Source organism: Sander lucioperca, chromosome 3 (assembly GCF_008315115.2).
Source record: "Sander lucioperca isolate FBNREF2018 chromosome 3, SLUC_FBN_1.2, whole genome shotgun sequence".
NCBI lineage: Eukaryota > Metazoa > Chordata > Actinopteri > Perciformes > Percidae > Sander > Sander lucioperca.
Window position 1 is genome coordinate 1,408,483 of NC_050175.1, and position 18,973 is coordinate 1,427,455.

Genomic DNA, 18,973 nt, shown 5'->3' on the forward strand with positions numbered 1-18,973 from the left:
CTTTACCGGCTAACGTATTTCAAGATGGAGCATGAATATGGAGCGTCTACCCCAGTTCATGTAAACGCACATATTAAATTTCAAGCCAAAAGGAATACTTGGAAATGATGGTGGAGGTAAACATTCATGAAAAAGGACAAGTTTGTGAACGGGCAACACAGATTTTGAGAATGAACAACTAAACACGTTACACACTGGACCTTTAAGATATACTCACTCACACACACACACACAGACAATATGTCTTGATGAGATCATGAAAGATTCCGTTTTTTTTTTTTAATTGAACGTTAACCTTAATTGTAAAGCAACTCCTCCTATCAACCATCTATGTGTCTTACATTTCTAGTTTGTGTAACATTAACAGAAGAAAATCTGAGTAGCTGGCATGAGCAACGGGACACTGACTGATAAGTGATAACTGGCAAGTTGAATGTGGTAACACCACAGCAGTTAGTTTAGAGAGTACAGATCTATTAATTATATACTCCTTGGATTTAAGATAATCCACAGTGATCCTGCAAGGAGAAACTTTTTTAGACTTTTCCTTCACCTCAGACACCTTTGAGGCTGGTAGGGATTCAGTGATTAAGGAGCACATCAGAAGCTGAGACACTGGTATGAAGGCTTAGTTGGGGTCAATATTATTAGTGTGAGAGCCAGCCCTAGCTGGCCACAGCTAACCACTATTATTCAGCCGTTTTTTGCGTCTATCTACTTCTGACTTCTTGCTGTCTGTTCGTTTAAACATCAAAATGTTCATCTTCCTCGGAGATGTAAGCTATTACTTTCCTTATTCTAACCTGTTTCAGTGATTTTATATAATTGTTTAAAGTGTTCAAATTTATAGTGGCAGTCTATCAGAGTTATAGTGAATAGCTTGGGAAACTGATGGTCGCAGGTCTGATTCCCTTCTACAGCTACTATTTCTACTAATATTACTGCTGCTTCTAATATTATTACGTCAACCTTTCTGCTACTTATTACTAGAGATGGTCCGATACCATTTTTTGCTTCCCAATACTGATTCTGATACCTGAACTTGCGTATCGGCCGATACCGAGTACTGATCCGATACCAGTGTGTCATATGTTTTATTATGTTTTAACAGCTGTATACTACTATCCCTGTATAGATGTGATATGATTTCTATCTTTGTTGTCGGCCTGGCTCAGGTTAAACTCTTTGTGAAACATAAACAAACACAAACAATGAACGCCACAGAACTTTCTTTTATTCTCCAGTTTGACAGTCAGTTATAACGGAAAAAGAACATAAATAAACTACTTTAACGTAGATTTTCTTTAGGGCTTTATTACGTGGTATCGGATCGGTGCATTAACTCCAGTACTTCCCGATACCAGCGTTTTAGGCAGTATCGGAGCCGATACCGATACCGATACTGGTATCGGTATCGGCTCATCTCTACTTATTACCACTGTATGCAGTGGTATTTTTTGAATTAACAAGTTAAGTTATATTCTATGCAAATCAACAAAATGTGTATTAGTTTTCTGGGTTTCATGCTCTGTGGTTAAGTCCCTGGTAACAGTCAGCGTTCCCTGTTAGATTACAAGGTTCAGGTTTTCATACCTGCTCATTGCTCCTCATAACAATATAATTGGTCTTAAGAAGAACGTTGCTGTAAAATGTTATAATCATGTACCCTCATTCAATGAGCAGCTGGCGCAGTAACAGCTAACAGCTTCCAGTGCTCACATGCATTTTCTAGAGAAAATGCACATTGTAGTTACATAAAGAGTTGTATGTCTACAATTGTTTTCAATTGGTAGATGTCTTATATTGAAATGGAATTCTTCCTTTATAGTTTATACTCCTGACGGCCTTCTGAGCATTCCTCACTCAGTGACCAGCACGAACCATTTCAGCAAATGACATCGTAGGAACGGTTTTATTGTTGTACACATTGTGATGTGCAGTGCAAAAGCATTAAACATGCAAAGTAAAAGTAAAATCTAGTCATCGCTCATGATATCTCAAACCATCTGATGTAACTCTGGTATCTCTTTCATTTGTATCTATCCATCTCACTGCACATTAACTAGAGACTAAAACCTGCCTTAGCTCCCAACCCATGCTTTCTCTTTTACGTACTTTGCTGCATGTGCACCTGTCAATAACCACGTGTTTAACTTATCATGACAAAATAAGATTCAGTGAAGATTATATGAGTAATAAGATTTTGGTGAATATAATATTGTAATCTTGTTATTCTAAAATGAGCCTCTGTGTTAATTAAGGACAGTTGATCATTTAGTGCACAATCAAATGATTAAATGTCACAGTCATGTTTCAGTTATGCCAACATAATCATCCCATTTACTTTGATAGACATGATTGTACAGATTTTATTATGCCATTAGCCTTTGATTCTTATTACTTCCAGTTAACTGGAATGTGTGGTTCGACGGAGAGTCACGTGTTGTAGCTAAGCTAGCTGTTGGACTCTGCTTCTAGTCTTTATGCTAATGTAAGCTAATTGCCTGCTCAAGCATCTTATTTAGTGTCTCAATCACCTCATCCAACTCTCAGCAAAAAAGCCATTAAGCGTTACTCACAAAATGTTGAACTATTTCTTCAAGCGCATCAGTTAGCGACTGTCACCGTTTATGACATCTTGAAATCAAGGCGAGGTTTGTAGTCTGTGATTCTGAATTAGTTTAAATATGTTGCTTGTTTCCTTCCTATATGTTGTTGAAAAGATTATCCACTCAGCAATCACAAGTTATTTATCACATCATAATTGGCTTTGGGGGTTTTTGACTAAGCTTTTAACCAGGAAGGAACATATTGTATGTCACGATTGAGCTGACAACAGTGCTTTCAGTCAGCAGTGATGAATCAGTCATTGACACGAGTGATCCAGTATGATCTGTTTGTTGATGTACTGACCACCTCTAAACAATAACTACCATAAACGTACACTTGACAACGAGCTCATATGCTTTAGTTTTACAATAGCTTAATGCTACTCACCTATATACAGCGAGGAGTCCTTCCTGTGGACATGGTCATCGATGTAGGACACTCCCAGAGGCTGGACCGGTGTGGCTCCAATGCCGAGCAGAACCTGGGCTCCGATCAGCAGAAGGTACATCATGTTGGTGTTGGCTCTGTTGCCACATTTAAACCCAGAGTCTCGGTTTTCTGACCTGGTGGTGTTGGAGCAGACGTCCCTGCCGTCCTCGGCGTGCCACGAGTCCCCGGCCTCGTACTCATACTGATGAGTCAGGAACTCCGGCAGGGCTGACAGCAGTGCCCCCAACGCCATGACAATCCCGCCGCAGCCAATCAGTCTGGGTCTGTGGGCCTTGGCGCCAAAGTAGCTGACAAACAGGATAAGGGCCAGGTTGCCGATTTCAAAGCTGCTGGCAATGACACCCACATCTGCACTCTGGAGGTTGAAGCGTCTTTCCAGAGTGGTCAGAACACTTACCTGGCAGAGAGAGAGAGAGAGAGCAAGTGTTCTAACAACTAGCAGCCATTCAGGACCGCTAATGACATCACGCCAACCAACTAACTTTTTAATGCAGCTTTATACAGTGGGGCTCGAAAGTTTGGGCACCCCTGGTAAAAATTTGTATTAATGTTCATAAAGAAGCCAAGAAAAGATGGAAAAATCTCCAAAAGGCATCAAATGACAGATTAGACATTCTTATAATATGTCAAAAAAGTTAGATTTTATTTCCATCATTTACACTTTCAAAATAACAGAAAACAAAAAAATGGCATCTGCAAAAGTTTGGGCACCCTGCAGAGTTTATAGCATGCACCGCCCCCTTTGGAAAGCTGAGACCTGACAGTGTCATGGATTGTTCTCAATCATCGTCTGGAAAGACCAGGTGATGTCAGTCTCAAAGGCCTTAAATGCCCAGACTCATCTGACCTTGCCCCAACAATCAGCACCATGGGTTCTTCTAAGCAGTTGTCTAGAAAACTGAAACTGAAAATAGTTGACGCTCACAAAGCAGGAGAAGGCTATAAGAAGATAGCAAAGTGTTTTCAGATGCCAATATCCTCTGTTCGGAATGTAATTAAGAAATGGCAGTCATCAGGAACAGTGGAAGTTAAAGCAAGATCTGGAAGACCAAGAAAAATATCAGACAGAACAGCTCGCAGGATTGTGAGAAAAGCAAGTCAAAACCCACATTTGACTGCACGATCCATCCAGAAAGATCTGGCAGACGCTGGAGTTGTGGTACACCATTCCACTATAAAGAGATACTTGTACAAATATGGTCTTCATGGAAGAGTCATCAGAAGAAAACCTCTTCTACGTCCTCACCACAAAAATCAGCGTTTGACGTTTGCAAATGAACATATAGACAAGCCTGATGCATTGTGGAAACAAGTTCTGTGGACCGATGAGGTTAAAATAGAACTTTTTGGCCGGAATGAGCAAAGGTACGTTTGGAGAAGAAAGGGCACAGAATTTAATGAAAAGAACCTCTGTCCAACTGTTAAGCATGGGGGTGGATCAATCATGCTTTGGGGTCGTATTGCAGCCAGTGGCACAGGGAACATTTCACGAGTAGAAGGAAAAATGGATTCAATAAAATTTCAGCAAATTTTGGACACTAACTTGATGCCATCTGTGAAAAAGCTGAAGTTACAGAGAGGATGGCTTCTACAAATGGATAATGATCCTAAACACACCTCAAAATCCACAGTGGATTACATCAAGAGGCGTAAACTGAAGGTTTTGCCATGGCCTTCACAATCTCCTGACCTCAACATAATTGAAAATCTATGGATAGACCTTAAAAGAGCAGTGCGTGACAGACAGCCCAGAAATCTCAAAGAACTGGAAGACTTTTGTAAGGAAGAATGGGCGAAGATACCTCAAACAAGAACTGAAAGACTCTTGGCTGGCTACAAAAAGCGTTTACAAGCTGTGATACTTGCCAAAGGGGGCGGTACAAGGTATAAACTCTGCAGGGTGCCCAAACTTTTGCAGACGCCATTTTTTTGTTTTCTGTTATTTTGAAAGTGTAAATGATGGAAATAAAATCTGACTTTTTTTGACATATAAGAATGTCTAATCTGTCATTTGATGCCTTTTGGAGATTTTTCCATCTTGTCTTGGCTTCTTTATGCACATTAATACAAATGTTTACCTGGGGTGCCCAAACTTTCGAACCCCACTGTACACTTGATTGAGCAATTAATATTGTATTATTTCTACACTATTATTTACTGTACCAACTAGGGCTGGGCAATATATTGATATCATATCAATATCATGATATGAGACTAGATATCATCTTAGATTTTGGATATCGTCATATCGTTCTATGGTAAGTTTAATCTTTTCCTGGTTTTACAGGCTAAATTACAGTAAAGTGATGTACTTTCCTGAACTTACCAGACTGTTCTAGCTGTATTATTATTTGCCTTAAACCACTAAGTTATTACATCCACATTATTGATGGTTATTTATCTAAAATCTAAATGTGAAGATATTTTGTTAAAGCACCAATTGTCAACCCTACAATATTGTCGCAATATTGACATTGAGGTATTTGGTCAAGAATATTGTGATATCTGAGTTTCTCCATATTGCCCAGCCCTAGTACCAACCTGTCAGAAGAAGTATAACATATTACATGTATGTTGCGCTCCATTTAAATGTTTGTGTCAAACAATAAGACAGGGCATTAAACGCAGGCATGAAACAGCCATCTGTCACTCAAACCAACAACAGCAAACCTGTTGATGACACACAGTAGCTGAGCTGCTTTGTTTCCAACATCTTCATCCCCACTCCTCCTCCACCCAAAACAACCCTGAGGCTAGCCTGATGCCAACCTGGGAAAAAGGGATGTGCATGTGTGTGGCTTTAGGCAACAAACCTCATGCAGCTGTTATGAAATTAACTATTACTAATTATGAAACGGACACAAACACATTGTACCAGCTGTGTTCTGGGTGTGTATAAGTGATGAAGTGGCCAGATCATCTACAGAACTGACGATAAATGGTTGGTCGGGAGTTAATACGTCCACAGCAAAAGGTACAGTATAGGCCCCAAGACTTTATAAAGCAATTCCAGATAAAAAGGAGAATTTAACCATTACTATATATAATATCCATTCATTGTTTTTCTGTATTGCTTACTTGTTTCTCATGTCAAACCATTGCAAAATCAGACAATTTCTTGTTGTCTTTTTATCACCAAGAAGGGCTGCAACTATTAGTTTCATTAAAAGATGTATCTGCCGATTAACAGATAAATTGTTTCTTTTTTTAAACGTCACATTTCCTTTCTTCCTATTCTTTTTTTTTTTTTTACAGTCCAGAATCAGCCACAAAAATATTCAATGTACTACAACATGAAACAAAGAAAAGCTTTGAATCCTAACAATTGAGAGGTTGGAACAAAGCAATGTTTGGCATTTCTGCTTGAAAAATGATTTCACTTTACTACGATCTTACGATCTTACTTCCGATCACAGATATGTAAGTGCACTCACATATACTTGACTGCATATATCAGTGCCCTACCTGGGCCACCCCATTAAAAAAAAGTCTGCACACGCCACTGGCTGGATGGTTAGAGGTCACAGAGTCTAAACAACGGAGTGAAGATTTATTCTTGCGGTCCTACAAGATTTATGTATGGCCTCATATTGTCTGCTGATGAAGAACAGCCGATCCAATCCACTCAAATGTTGACAGACAATACAAATTGTTGTAGATATTTAAGGTGCTGACAAACCAGGCAGACAGCAAAGAACTAGTTGCAGCGCAAACCGACTGTGGAGTCGCCTTACGTCGCCTGTGTCTCAGCTACTACGTACATTCTGCTCTTCATGCCAGCAGGCTCCTGTATTATATTCATCATACAAAAAGGGAAACCGGATGTTCAAACCTTTGCTATGATACATACAACAAAACAGTGTTTGCCTGAATCAGCCAGCGGCAGCACAGTGCCTACGGTCCCTCTGCTTCACTCGCAAACTTTGCAACTTTGGAAAAAAATTGGACCGACCATCTCCTTTTTCAGCGCCTTTAGAGAACATTGAAAGTTTGATGAATATAGACTAAGCCATAAAAAATTGCTATGCAGGTGCTGCTGTGCTGACAGTGATGATCTTCAGTCATTATAGCGTTGTTGTCTTCCAAAGTTTTACTGTAATATATTTGCAAAAAACAATGTGCTATTGAAAAAAAGAAGGGAGAATAAACACACAATGTGAACCAAGAAAGTGGCTGAATTAAAAAGAGACAGAATAAAATATGATGACAAACAATATTTTTTACAGTGCTTTTAGCCGCAGCAGGATTTGCTAAAGTTGCACTTTTGGTTTGGGATGCTGGTTTAAAGGAGGAAGATCCACTGCAGTCTTCAAGGTAAACACTAATGCACTTAAAATTTGCGACTGGTGCAAAACACATTAAAACCAACTCAGTTGTGTTTCTGCCAAGCTGCAGTATTCACCAAACACCAAACATCATGAAAGATTTTTTTTTTTGGAAAGTTCTTCTTTTTCTAAACAAAGCATTTTCAACAGCTCTAGTGGGAAATGTGGCGGTGTACGTGACTTCATCCTTGAGATCGTCTCATGTTGTTACAATACAATTGAGGACTTTTGTCGTTTTTCTCATCCAAACCAGCAAGCAAAAGCTTGTCCCTCATGAAGAATAAAATGAAGCTAAAGAAACTGCATATGTGCAATTATTTATAGTATCAGTACTGTGCTGACACCTTTCAGGGGCTTTGGCTCAGGCAAATGATAATACTGATTCAATTGTCATCTTTCATATTTATACAGATTTACAGTAAGTGGTTGGGCCAACTCTGACTAATGTAGGTAGACCACACAAATGCATTAACAACTGATGTGGTTGGCTTTGGCCAAACCATAAACAGCTGCCATTACACTCATTGGACTTCAAAACTGATTCATCACATAATTTCTAGTGCAGGGTTTTTAAATAGGTTTGCTGTTAGGGAAGATGGTTCAATTTCCCCTCTGCATCTGTGACTATGCATGAAATTATTATTATTATTATTATTATTATTATTATTATTATTATTATCATCATCATTATTATAAATAATAATAATAATTTCTATTTCCTTTTGGCTCCTAAACGCATTGTGCCCATCTGCTCATCTATTGAATAGAGCGTATCTCTCATGATGTTGACATCAATCTAAAGATATCAATGCAGCACATATTGGGATTGCAGTGTTAATGAGCAGATATTGAAGAGAGGCTTTTGTGAAAATACAATTTAAGCTATTGTCGCTTCTGTTGTGTTGATCACGTCATCTCCTAGGCCTCGCCTCCAGTGTCAAAGGCCCCCTGCATTACTGAGGCATACGGGTGCAGAATGTAGCAGAGCCGGCAGGTTGACTGGACCTCCTGACCATGGTTTCGTAACCTGCTCTCATCCATATACGCATATCAAATTCTCCAACAACAACGTGGAGCCTACGGCCGCTGTGACGCGCTTTGTGTCATGCAGATGGTGCATAGGCCTGATAGATAATACGCAGCAAGCCATCAATCAGTGAAAGCACCGCGTCCCATGGTTGCTGGAGGATGTGATTATTATGTGATCAGAATAATGTGATTATTAACCGCATCAGCGGAAGCACCGCATCGTTAGGCTACTCACTGTCTGCCTGTGCCGGTGTGTTTGAATGAAGGGCGCTGCGTTAACCCCGTGTTATATACTGGGATACGACGTTCCACTCAGAGTAACATTGTGTCCATGGTGGCTGACTGTTGTGTAGAAACTCACCAAATAAGCGCCCACGGTGCCCTGTGCCAACATGAGCGCACATTCCGACACCAGGAAAATCTTTATGTTGGAAAAACACGAGGTCTTCTTCTGGTTGTCATCCTGCTCCGGGTCGTCGGTGCTGCTCCGCTCCGTGCAGATCTGATTTTTAACCTGCATCCTTCGGCTCAGGCTCCGGTCGGCTTGGACGGCATGAAACTGAACGGCTCCGGTCCGGCGGAGAGCATCTGGTTCTAATGACGAGCTGCACTGCAGAAGAAGTGCAAATCTCTTGTCAATAGCCCGTGTAGGCTGAAACATACAGCGAGAAATACTGCTGTCCACTCAGCATTACGCACAGTCCGTCAGCGACCTCTCTTCACCGCCTGTCCAGCCAGTGCGTATCGGCTACATCACATTTAAATACGTAGGCTACGTATGTATATGTAGGCTACGACGGCTTCTAACGTAGAACTACAGGACGCCGTTTCCCCACATCCGGGATGTTACATCTCCACCCAGGACCGGTACCGACTGGATTTGGTTTCTCAGCCCGGTTCCGAACCGCAGCTCTGCGTCCTTCAGGCAGTGTTTTGATGCTCCTCCTCCCATCCATAGACCAAAGCACCAGAAGGGAGGTGTAGTCTCTCCGTCTCTACCTCTCCGTTCCTCCCCCTCTCCGTCAACGTGTTTTCCCCACATCATCATCAAAAGTGGAGATCTTACCAAATGACCATTTTTTAATGTAACTTGGTTCAGTTTTCAAGTGTAGATCAGACACCATCCACCATCTTTGTAGGACTTCAGAGCAGTATTTCTATCTAGCTTTCAGAATGTGTTCCGGGCCACTAAATTCATACCACTTAGGGACTGCTTGTTATTTATTTCAGGGGCCACCGGAGGACTTTTGTGGCCTCTAACCTAGCTTGCAAGTTTGTACTTTGCGAAGAAGTACAGATACCATTTGATTTTTACAACCATGACATACAGGAGTTAACCTCTGCATTCTCATCTTACACATCCCACTCCTCTGTTATGGTGTGGGGGCCATTTCAGTAGATTTACTCACTAACATTGTTGTGGAAACACAATAAGCATGGAAACTAAATGCACACTTCATGCATTACTGCATTACTTCAAATACTAAGTTCCTCCTCTAGTAAACTAGTATTCACATGAAATAAAACAATAAAACATTGAGACCATTCAGCAAAGGACACTGGGATATAACCAATCAACACTGGTTGCTATGGACTCGTCACTAGGCTTCGTCATTGTATATTTTAGCACGTAGGTAAAGCTGCCGAAGCTGAACATTATATTCCAAAACACATATGTTTATTTTTAAAGTTTTTAAGTTACATTGTAACAATTTAACAATTTGCCCTTATGAAATCCAATCGCGGCACGGCTGTTTTGGAACTCAATAGACGGACGCTTAAATTCAACTAAAATGTAACAGTGAACAATCAGTGTTGGACCTACAGTCTGTTGAGATGCCTCTCCAAACGCAGAAACCAAGCGCAGTCACACCATAAAACGTTAAGACACGTTGAGAAAAAAGATCCGTATTTTGCCGTAATCCAATCACACGAAAAAAAGTAATCCACAGCGATCAGTAGATCCACAAAAAGGTAAATGATACGGTGTATCCAGCAAGGCCGATACGATCAGATGTATTACCTACCACCATTTAGTTGTTTTGTGCTATTTAAGATATTTATTTAATATCTGGTCATGCCAGATATAATTATTCCACTAATTTTTTAAACAATGCAATTACTTGTTTGAGCCACCAGGGGGGCAGTGCTCCTCCTGCCCCCCCCCCCCAGCAAACTCCGAGTATGGGGTCAGACCATCTGCTAGGGGGCCGAGACTGAGAGCTACATGGATAAATATGCACCAAACAAGCCACTTTGAAATTTTGCTCTTTTCATGAATAAAAAAGTTGGGTGACCCCCCCACCCAGACTAAAAAATGTTGGATGACCCTCCCCTCAGCAAAATATAAAAAGACATGACCCTCCCCTATTTTCCTCCGGTGGTCCATTCCATAAATACCGAACGGTCCCTTAATGACACTGACTGTAATCCAGCCTCCTGCTGCACAACTGTGCTGTTTTCTATTTTATTTTCACTACAATTTAATTCACCAGAAGACATCCCAGTAAGAGAAGTGTCTCTGATTCGTTATTAACGTCTGGTGAGGTGCACTGAGACAATGAACCCCAGCGCTTCTCTAATGGAGCTGCCAGAAGTAGTGGACAAAGGTTGCATATAGTGTGAATGTATAGGAAAGTTACTGTGAAGATGAGAGATGAAGATGCTCAGTCACCAAGGCCACAAGAAGTCAGAGGCGACTGTATTTGCTAATAGTAGGGCGAAATGTTTTTACGACCAAGGAGAGCAGACAGAGAAGTCAGAAAGGTGGATGGATGGAACTACTGCTCTATTACTGCACTATAAGCTTCATTATTAGTCTGTTTACACAGTATTATTTTAGTTACAAAATGTTTGATTTTAGAATCTCATTTTCAAATACCTTAATCCTAAATATCTGGAATACATAATAAGCTTCATTTCCAAGGTTCAATATTTAAATGTGTCTCTATTTCTGGTTTGGGTCATGTCTATGTATCTATCTATGTATGTCTATGTAGAATTTGAATCACTGAAATCAAAATCATGTGACAAATAAGAACTGTGACCTTTGTAACCATGAAGCCACCATGCCTGTGTTGGCAAAAAGGTTTTGTCCACTTAATGCATTGACTGTGCTTCCTTAACTCTGGCAACAAAACTACAAAAATACAACAACAAAAAATCCCATGAATGGTATTGCTGGTGCAATGCAAGCTATCCAGTCAAACAGATGTAGGCTGTTCTCATGTAATTGTAAAACAGCTAAACTTAACTGTCGTGCGAGCAGTCGACACGTGGCAGTTTCGTCGGATATCATATGAACCTGTTCATGAGAATGCATTACGAAATGTAATAGTGCTGTTTAAAGTTAATGCCTTCTGGAAATCTGGATGTGATGGTTGAATTAGACCAGCCACATCTCCAAAAGGGCTCCCATCTGTAATACTCCCATCAGCTGTACTATGATTTTGAGTTTTATGTTACCAAAGTGAATATACACTTGCTCTGTTATGATTTATTCATGTTTTGCCTGGTATAAAAATACAAACATTCACTTTGAATCCCAGCACCAATTTTCTTTTCTTTTTTTCAATAAAAAGTTATCAAGTGTTTGTCCTGTTTGTATCAGGAGTTCATCCATCCTGAAGTTCGTCATGCAGAAGAACAAAAATGAGAGCAGAGTGGCAGGACAGAGTGCCACAGAGACAGCAATAAAAACCCAAGGCAAAAAAACTCTCCATTATAACCGTGAAATAAGAAAGCGCTGAGTGCCAAGGTCACTCACCACTCTCCCCACAGCTTTTGGCTTACAATATTCCTCAGACCATTCAGATGCTCTATCAGGACCAATTCAATAGCATCTGAAGCAGCACAATCTATCAGGCAAACTGTGGACTCAGCAGGAAGAGCATCCATTTCTCATGGAGTCACTCAGAGTATCGGGGGTGATTTAAGATCAACCACAGTGCCTGCTGATGCAGTGCAAGCCAACTGAAGACATTATTTTAGGATGCCTCTTAATCACAAGGTCCAAAAGGAAGAATGCATTCATGGGTTTATCCTGCAACCAACAAATAAATTACAAGAACACAAACGCAAATGATGTCAGAGTTTATATTTAATGCTTAAACCTTTGGTGTTCGTTGTACATTATGCCAATGTAACCTGAGAGGTACTACTTCAAAATAGTAATAGCAGTATAAGTAATACATAGGAAAAAATCATAAGATGTAAAAGCACATACATTTAAAGCGTGGTTGTTTTTCAGTGAATTTGAAAGGTGCACATTAATAAATTCTGGAATGTGGAAAAAAAATAATTCATGTTTCATAACCATTTGGCCACTAAGCACATTTGCCATCACTTTTCATGTGGTCTTTTTTAAGCACCTGAAAAGAGATAGCCAACCAACTCATGTTGGTGATGAAGCGACTTAAGTTCATTCTACTCTGGACATTTAAATCGTTAAAAGCATCATTAAAATGACTTGCATGAGTTAATATTTAATTAGGTAGATTTCAGATTTAAAACAGATTGTGAACACTGAACCAGCTTTTATAACCAGTATTAAATTAGACCATCAAACACTATGAAAAAATATCTAAGACAGAGCTCCGTACAGAGCAGAGTTTATTAGAGGGTCTTATTTATCGTTATCTGGGAACGACAAATGTGTTTACATAATTTTGTGTCAATCCATCAAGTAGATACTGAGATATTTTACAGGATGAGGGAAAGCTTTGACCTACAAGTAGAGCTACATGGCAGGGGAGGGGATCACCACATTTTGTAGGAATTATCCTCTTGGGACCATGAATGTCTGTACAAACTTTAATGGCAATAATTCAATTGCTGTTGAAGTATTTCAGTCTGGACCAAAGTTAGCGATATTGACAGAGTCACGCTACTAGCATCCATTCAGTGCACAATTAAAGCATGGCTGATGTTAAATGGTGTCATTTAACTTCATAATCCTATACTAAAGCTTGCACCCTGTGTGACTTGACAGTTGATGGGAAATTGACAAGCTGAAGTAAGGGAGCGTCTCAAAAGTGCGTGCATAATTGCCAAGCGAGCTATTCAGATTTTGTCGTTAACTTTCTGTTATTTTATAGACACTTGAGACAAGCTGTTTTTACACCACAGTTAAAGATACAGAGATAGTAGCCTTTCTTTACCCCAATTAAATAATCCATTCAAATCCATACCATCCAAATCCAAACCATCAAACCAAACATCATAAAAATATCTGGAGAAAGACACCAGTACTGACCAGAGTTTATTAGACGTTTGAAAACATCTAATAAACTCTGCTCAGTACAAAAAACATGCACTCAGGATGACAACAACATATTGTAACACAATACTGTTATACAATACGTACATATAATGCTCAAAATATAATGTCAATAATTCTTAGAAACACTATCATAAGATGTAAAAACACAATACTTTAAAGCAAAGATGTTTAGACATTTAGCGCTGCAATATACATTTTCACATCTGTGGGTGTTTTCACACCTGTAGTTCGTTTGCTTTGGTCTGAATCAGTTGGTGAGGTAGTAAACTTGGAGCGATTTGCCCTCGGTCGGTTTGGTTTGGTTTCACACCTGGAAAAATCCAAGCGTACCAAAATGTGTCATTATAAATCACGCAAGAACGTCCAGCCCTCTTATTGGTCGGATATGTCTGGGGGCGGGAGCAAGAAAGTAAATACAATAAGAAGGTCCTGTGTTCTGGACAAGTGCATATTTCTTGCATCTCCATGGTCAAACCAGCTAATTTCATTAAAATGATCAGACATTGTTTCACGAGAGACGTTACTATGTCTGCTCTGGTCACCGAGACTTCGCTCTGCTCTACCGGCATTGGTCTCCAACTTTAGCGGCAGCTGGTTTGATCACGGAGATACGAGTGATGGACGGCGAGCTTGATCGCAGTCTATTTCTGTGATAGAAACACTGCAAGCTGCTACAGTTTGCTGCTCTGCTGCATCGCAGATTGCATCGCAGATTGCTAAACACACCTGACTAAAGGAGACATTAGCTCAGACTTACTGAGTACGTATAGTTGGTGCGGTTCAAGTACGGATCACATTCTCACCACAAACAAACCGCTCCAGAGTTCCATTGAAAGCGTACCGAGACCACCTCTTCAAGCAGGTCTACGCTTGTTTGGGCCGCTTTTAGTGCGCGCCAGATATGATTGCCGCGTTCTCACCTGCCCAAACAAACCCCACCACCAGGGCAAACGACCTCTAGTTCGATTTAACCGAACTAAACGAGGCAGGTGTGAAAGCACCCTGTAATACATTCTGGGATGCGACACCATATATAGACTACATGAATACAATATATCCCATACTGGCCCAGCTCTGAGATATTATTTGCAGCTAAATGATTGTCATGAGAGTAGTGGGCTGTAATACAACTGCCAGGAGATCTGTAGCCAAAAGCTATGTTTTAAACTGTAGAGCACACACAAGTTATTGCAACATCTCTAACCAATGAGAACAACTCACCAGCCTAGTTCTTTGTTAAAGTGTCAGATCAATGTAGGAACAGGACCCTCTGATAATTGATCATATCTAGGGTACATAACAAGACCCTCTAATAAACTCTGCTCTATACTGATGTCTAACTCTAGATATGATTATTATGTTTGATGGCTTAATTGAATCCTGGCTATAAATGGATTATTTAAATTAAGAACAAGAAAGATACCATCTCTGTATCTGCAACTGTGGTGAAAACAAAGTTGGTTTGAAGTGTTCATGAATGAATAGAAAACTAACGACAAAATCTGAAAAGCTCGCTTGGCAATTATGCACGCACTTTTGAGATGGCCCCTTAATTCAGCTTGTCATTTTCCCTTCTGTCAAGTCACACAGGTTGCAAGCTTCACTATCAGATCTTGAGCTTAAAAAATATCAACCATGTAACATCACTCAATCTTTGTTCTGCATTGAACAAAAACTTTGCTGAAAACAAAATATGATTGAGGATGAACCTCATTTAATGTTAGCCCCAGTTTGTGCCTCTTGTGTATAACCATAATAACTGAGTCACAGAGGTATACACCTTAAAACTTTTCAACAAAATAACTCTGAGATTTCTGGAAACACCAACAGCAGTAAATGTTGTATATGACCTTCTGGATTTGTTAGCCATGCTAGCAGCATGGCTCTAGGGATGATAATGTCAATCACTTTGGTCCAGACTGAAATACTTCAACAGCAATTGAATTATTGCTATTAAAGTTTGTACAGACATTTGTGGTCCCAAGAAGATGATTCCTACAAAATGTGGTGATCCCCTCCCCTGCCATGTAGCTCTACTAGCAGGTCAAAGCTTTCCCTCATCCTGTAAAATATCTCAGTATCTACTTGATGGATTGACACAAAATTATGTAAACACATTTATCGCTCCCAGAGATGAATCCTACTGACTTTGGTGAACCCTCTGACCTTTCCTCTAGAGCCACCATGAGGTTGACATTTATGCTTTTGAGTGAAATATCCTAACAAATATTGGATGGATTGCCATGAAACTTGGTACACATTCATGTCCCTCTGACGATCAATTGTATTCACTTTCATCATCTTATAGTAATTGCAAATGTTAGCCTGCTATCATGTTAAAAAATGATTGTAGACAAAGCAAACATAAGCCAATAGCTGAAGTTATGAGTTTATTTTTACTATTATTGTTGTTCATATCAGTTTAGAGTGCATTATCTGTTCCTATCTGAATAATATATTTGTATTTCATTACATCCTTACTTTCATCAATCATACAAGCAATTTTATTTAATTGTATGGAACAAATATCAGAATGAAGTTTCAAAAGAACAAATACATTACTCTGTTTAAATTAGTTTGGTTTGATAAAGAGAAAGTAATGTGACACCACATATGAAGTGTTTAGCTTAACAAATGCAACCTGGTTAACCACTGTTAAGCTGTGTTCATCCATCTCATGACCAGAGATAACAACCATGTTTAAAAAGTAGGCTTGTCTGTGGAGTCCTCCCTTCAGAGGTTTGTTCAGGCCTAGCAGTGTAGACCCCAACCCATAAGCCTCCTGCAGACACACCTGTAGAGGAGAGTATAAAGACCCTGGACTGAACTGAGTCAAACACCAAGCTTCAAGGAGTCTCTCCACAGCAGCTCTCCAGAGAAGCTCCACAGCCTCCAGACCGACCCTGAAGATGACTCCCTCTGCCAGCCTGCTGCTGCTGCTCCTGCTCGGCCTCTCTCAGGCACTTCCTCTCCAGGAGGACGGAGGCAAAGAAGAAAAAGCCCCAGACACCGTCGACATCACCACCAGGATTCTGAGATCCAACAACGGCAGCAATGAGATCCTGCTGGAAGGAGACCTGCTGGCTCCCAGAACCAGAAACGCCATGATGTGCTATACCCAGAACTGCTTCTGGAAGAAAAACTCCAGCAGCCTGGTGACGGTCCCCTTCACCGTGAGCAGTGAGTTCACCAGCTCAGAGAAGCAGCTGATTGTCAACGCCATGCAGGGCTTCCACAGCAAAACCTGTATCCGCTTCGTCCCCCGTAAGAACGAGAACGACTACATCAGTGTGGAGAACAAAGAAGGATGTTTCTCCGAACTGGGCAAAGTGGGAGGCAGTCAGGTTCTCTCCCTCAACAGGCAGGGCTGCCTCTACTACGGCATCATCCAGCACGAGGTCAACCACGCTCTGGGCTTCCAGCATGAACAGACCAGGAGCGATCGCGACAACTACGTCACGATCAATTGGGATAACATCGACCCTCAGATGGCCTACAACTTCGCCAAGCAGGTCACCAACAACCAGAACACTCCCTATGACTACTCCTCCATCATGCACTATGGAAGAACAGCCTTCTCCATCAACGGGAAGGACTCCATCACCCCCATCCCCAACCCTAACGTCCAGATCGGCCAGAGGCAGGGCTTGTCCTCCTGGGACATCATAAGGATCAATAAGCTCTATGGCTGTTAATAATGCTAATGCTAAATGCTACAATTTCAAATTTTTCTGATTATTTTTCTGTTATTTATCAAAAGCTAATGTAATCAATAGAATCAATGCTAAACATTTTAGTTTTTCCATCATATTATTTCAAATGTTCAGACAACAGAATGCCTAACTTATCTGTAATAAAGGTAATGCAAACTTATTGATTGCTGACTAATTATTTTCTCTACTTCTGGCCCTGCAACTATTTTACATGTGCACACATTAGCACAAATGTGCAGTCACTGAGTAATGGCATTGATTGCTCAATGATTGTTGAATATTTGTGCAAAATATGGCCAGACAACTTCCATTTCAATTTCAAGGGACTGACACAAAAGCCGATTGGCCAAACAGTGAGAAAAATAGTCCAGATCAAAAAATGCACTCAGGATGACAACAACATATTGTGCCACAAAAATTTTATAAAATACATAAAGATAATGCTCAAAATATAATATTGTCAATAATTCTTAGGAACAATATCATAGGATGTAAAAATACATTATTGTAAAGCACACATTATTAGACATATTTTTAGCATTGCAAAATACATTTTTACATCTGTAGTATATTCTGGGATGCGACACCATATATAAACTACATGTATACAATATATCCCATACTGGCCCAGCTCTGAGATATTATTTGCAGCTAAATGATTGTCATGAGAGTAGTGGGCTGTAATACAACTGCCAGGAGATCTGTAGCCAAAAGCTATGTTTTAAACTGTAGAGCACACACAAGTTATTGCAACATCTCTAACCAATGAGAACAACTCACCAGCCTAGTTCTTTGTTAAAGTGTCAGATCAATGTAGGAACAGGACCCTCTGATAATTGATCATATCTAGGGTACATAACAAGACCCTCTAATAAACTCTGCTCTATACTGATGTCTAACTCTAGATATGGTTATTATGTTTGATGGCTTAATTGAATCCTGGCTATAAATGGATTATTTAAATTAAGAACAAGAAAGATACCATCTCTGTATCTGCAACTGTGGTGAAAACAAAGTTGGTTTGAAGTGTTCATGAATGAATAGAAAACTAACGACAAAATCTGAAAAGCTCGCTTGGCAATTATGCACGCACTTTTGAGATGGCCCCTTAATTCAGCTTGTCATTTTCCCTTCTGTCAAGTCACACAGGTTGCAAGCTTCACTATCAGATCTTGAGCTTAAAAAATATCAACCATGTAACATCACTCAATCTTTGTTCTGCATTGAACAAAAACTTTGCTGAAGACAAAATATGATTGAGGATGAACCTCATTTAATGTTAGCCCCAGTTTGTGCCTCTTGTGTATAACCATAATAACTGAGTCACAGAGGTATACACCTTAAAACTTTTCAACAAAATAACTCTGAGATTTCTGGAAACACCAACAGCAGTAAATGTTGTATATGACCTTCTGGATTTGTTAGCCATGCTAGCAGCGTGGCTCTAGGGATGATAATGTCAATCACTTTGGTCCAGACTGAAATACTTCAACAGCAATTGAATTATTGCTATTAAAGTTTGTACAGACATTTGTGGTCCCAAGAAGATGATTCCTACAAAATGT

At 40.1% G+C, this 18,973-nt stretch overlaps 2 protein-coding genes across 2 annotated transcripts in view; one reads left to right on the top strand and one right to left on the bottom strand.

Annotated features, from left to right (window-relative positions):
• The window catches only part of LOC116056996 (solute carrier organic anion transporter family member 3A1-like), a 36,768-nt gene extending 27,417 nt beyond the window's left edge, over nt 1-9,351 (bottom strand). The window contains exons 1-2 of the mRNA XM_031309417.2: nt 8,776-9,351; nt 2,998-3,457 (exon numbers count right to left, since the gene is read on the bottom strand). Of these exons, the coding sequence (XP_031165277.1) occupies nt 2,998-3,457; nt 8,776-9,075 (760 nt within the window). The 5' untranslated portion in view covers nt 9,076-9,351. The remainder of the gene's footprint in view (nt 1-2,997; nt 3,458-8,775) is intronic.
• A 7,165-nt stretch (nt 9,352-16,516) lies between these two features.
• On the top strand, nt 16,517-17,390 carry LOC116057007 (high choriolytic enzyme 1-like). Its single transcript, XM_031309427.2, has one exon. It carries the CDS (start codon nt 16,605-16,607, stop codon nt 17,388-17,390), a length of 786 nt encoding a protein of 261 aa, XP_031165287.2. The 5' UTR covers nt 16,517-16,604.
• Nucleotides 17,391-18,973: the final 1,583 nt, after the last annotated feature.

Excerpts from the sequence above, each read along its gene's own strand:
- LOC116057007 (XM_031309427.2), top strand. The coding sequence starts at position 16,605 with ATGACTCCCTCTGCCAGCCTGCTGCTGCTGCTCCTGCTCGGCCTCTCT.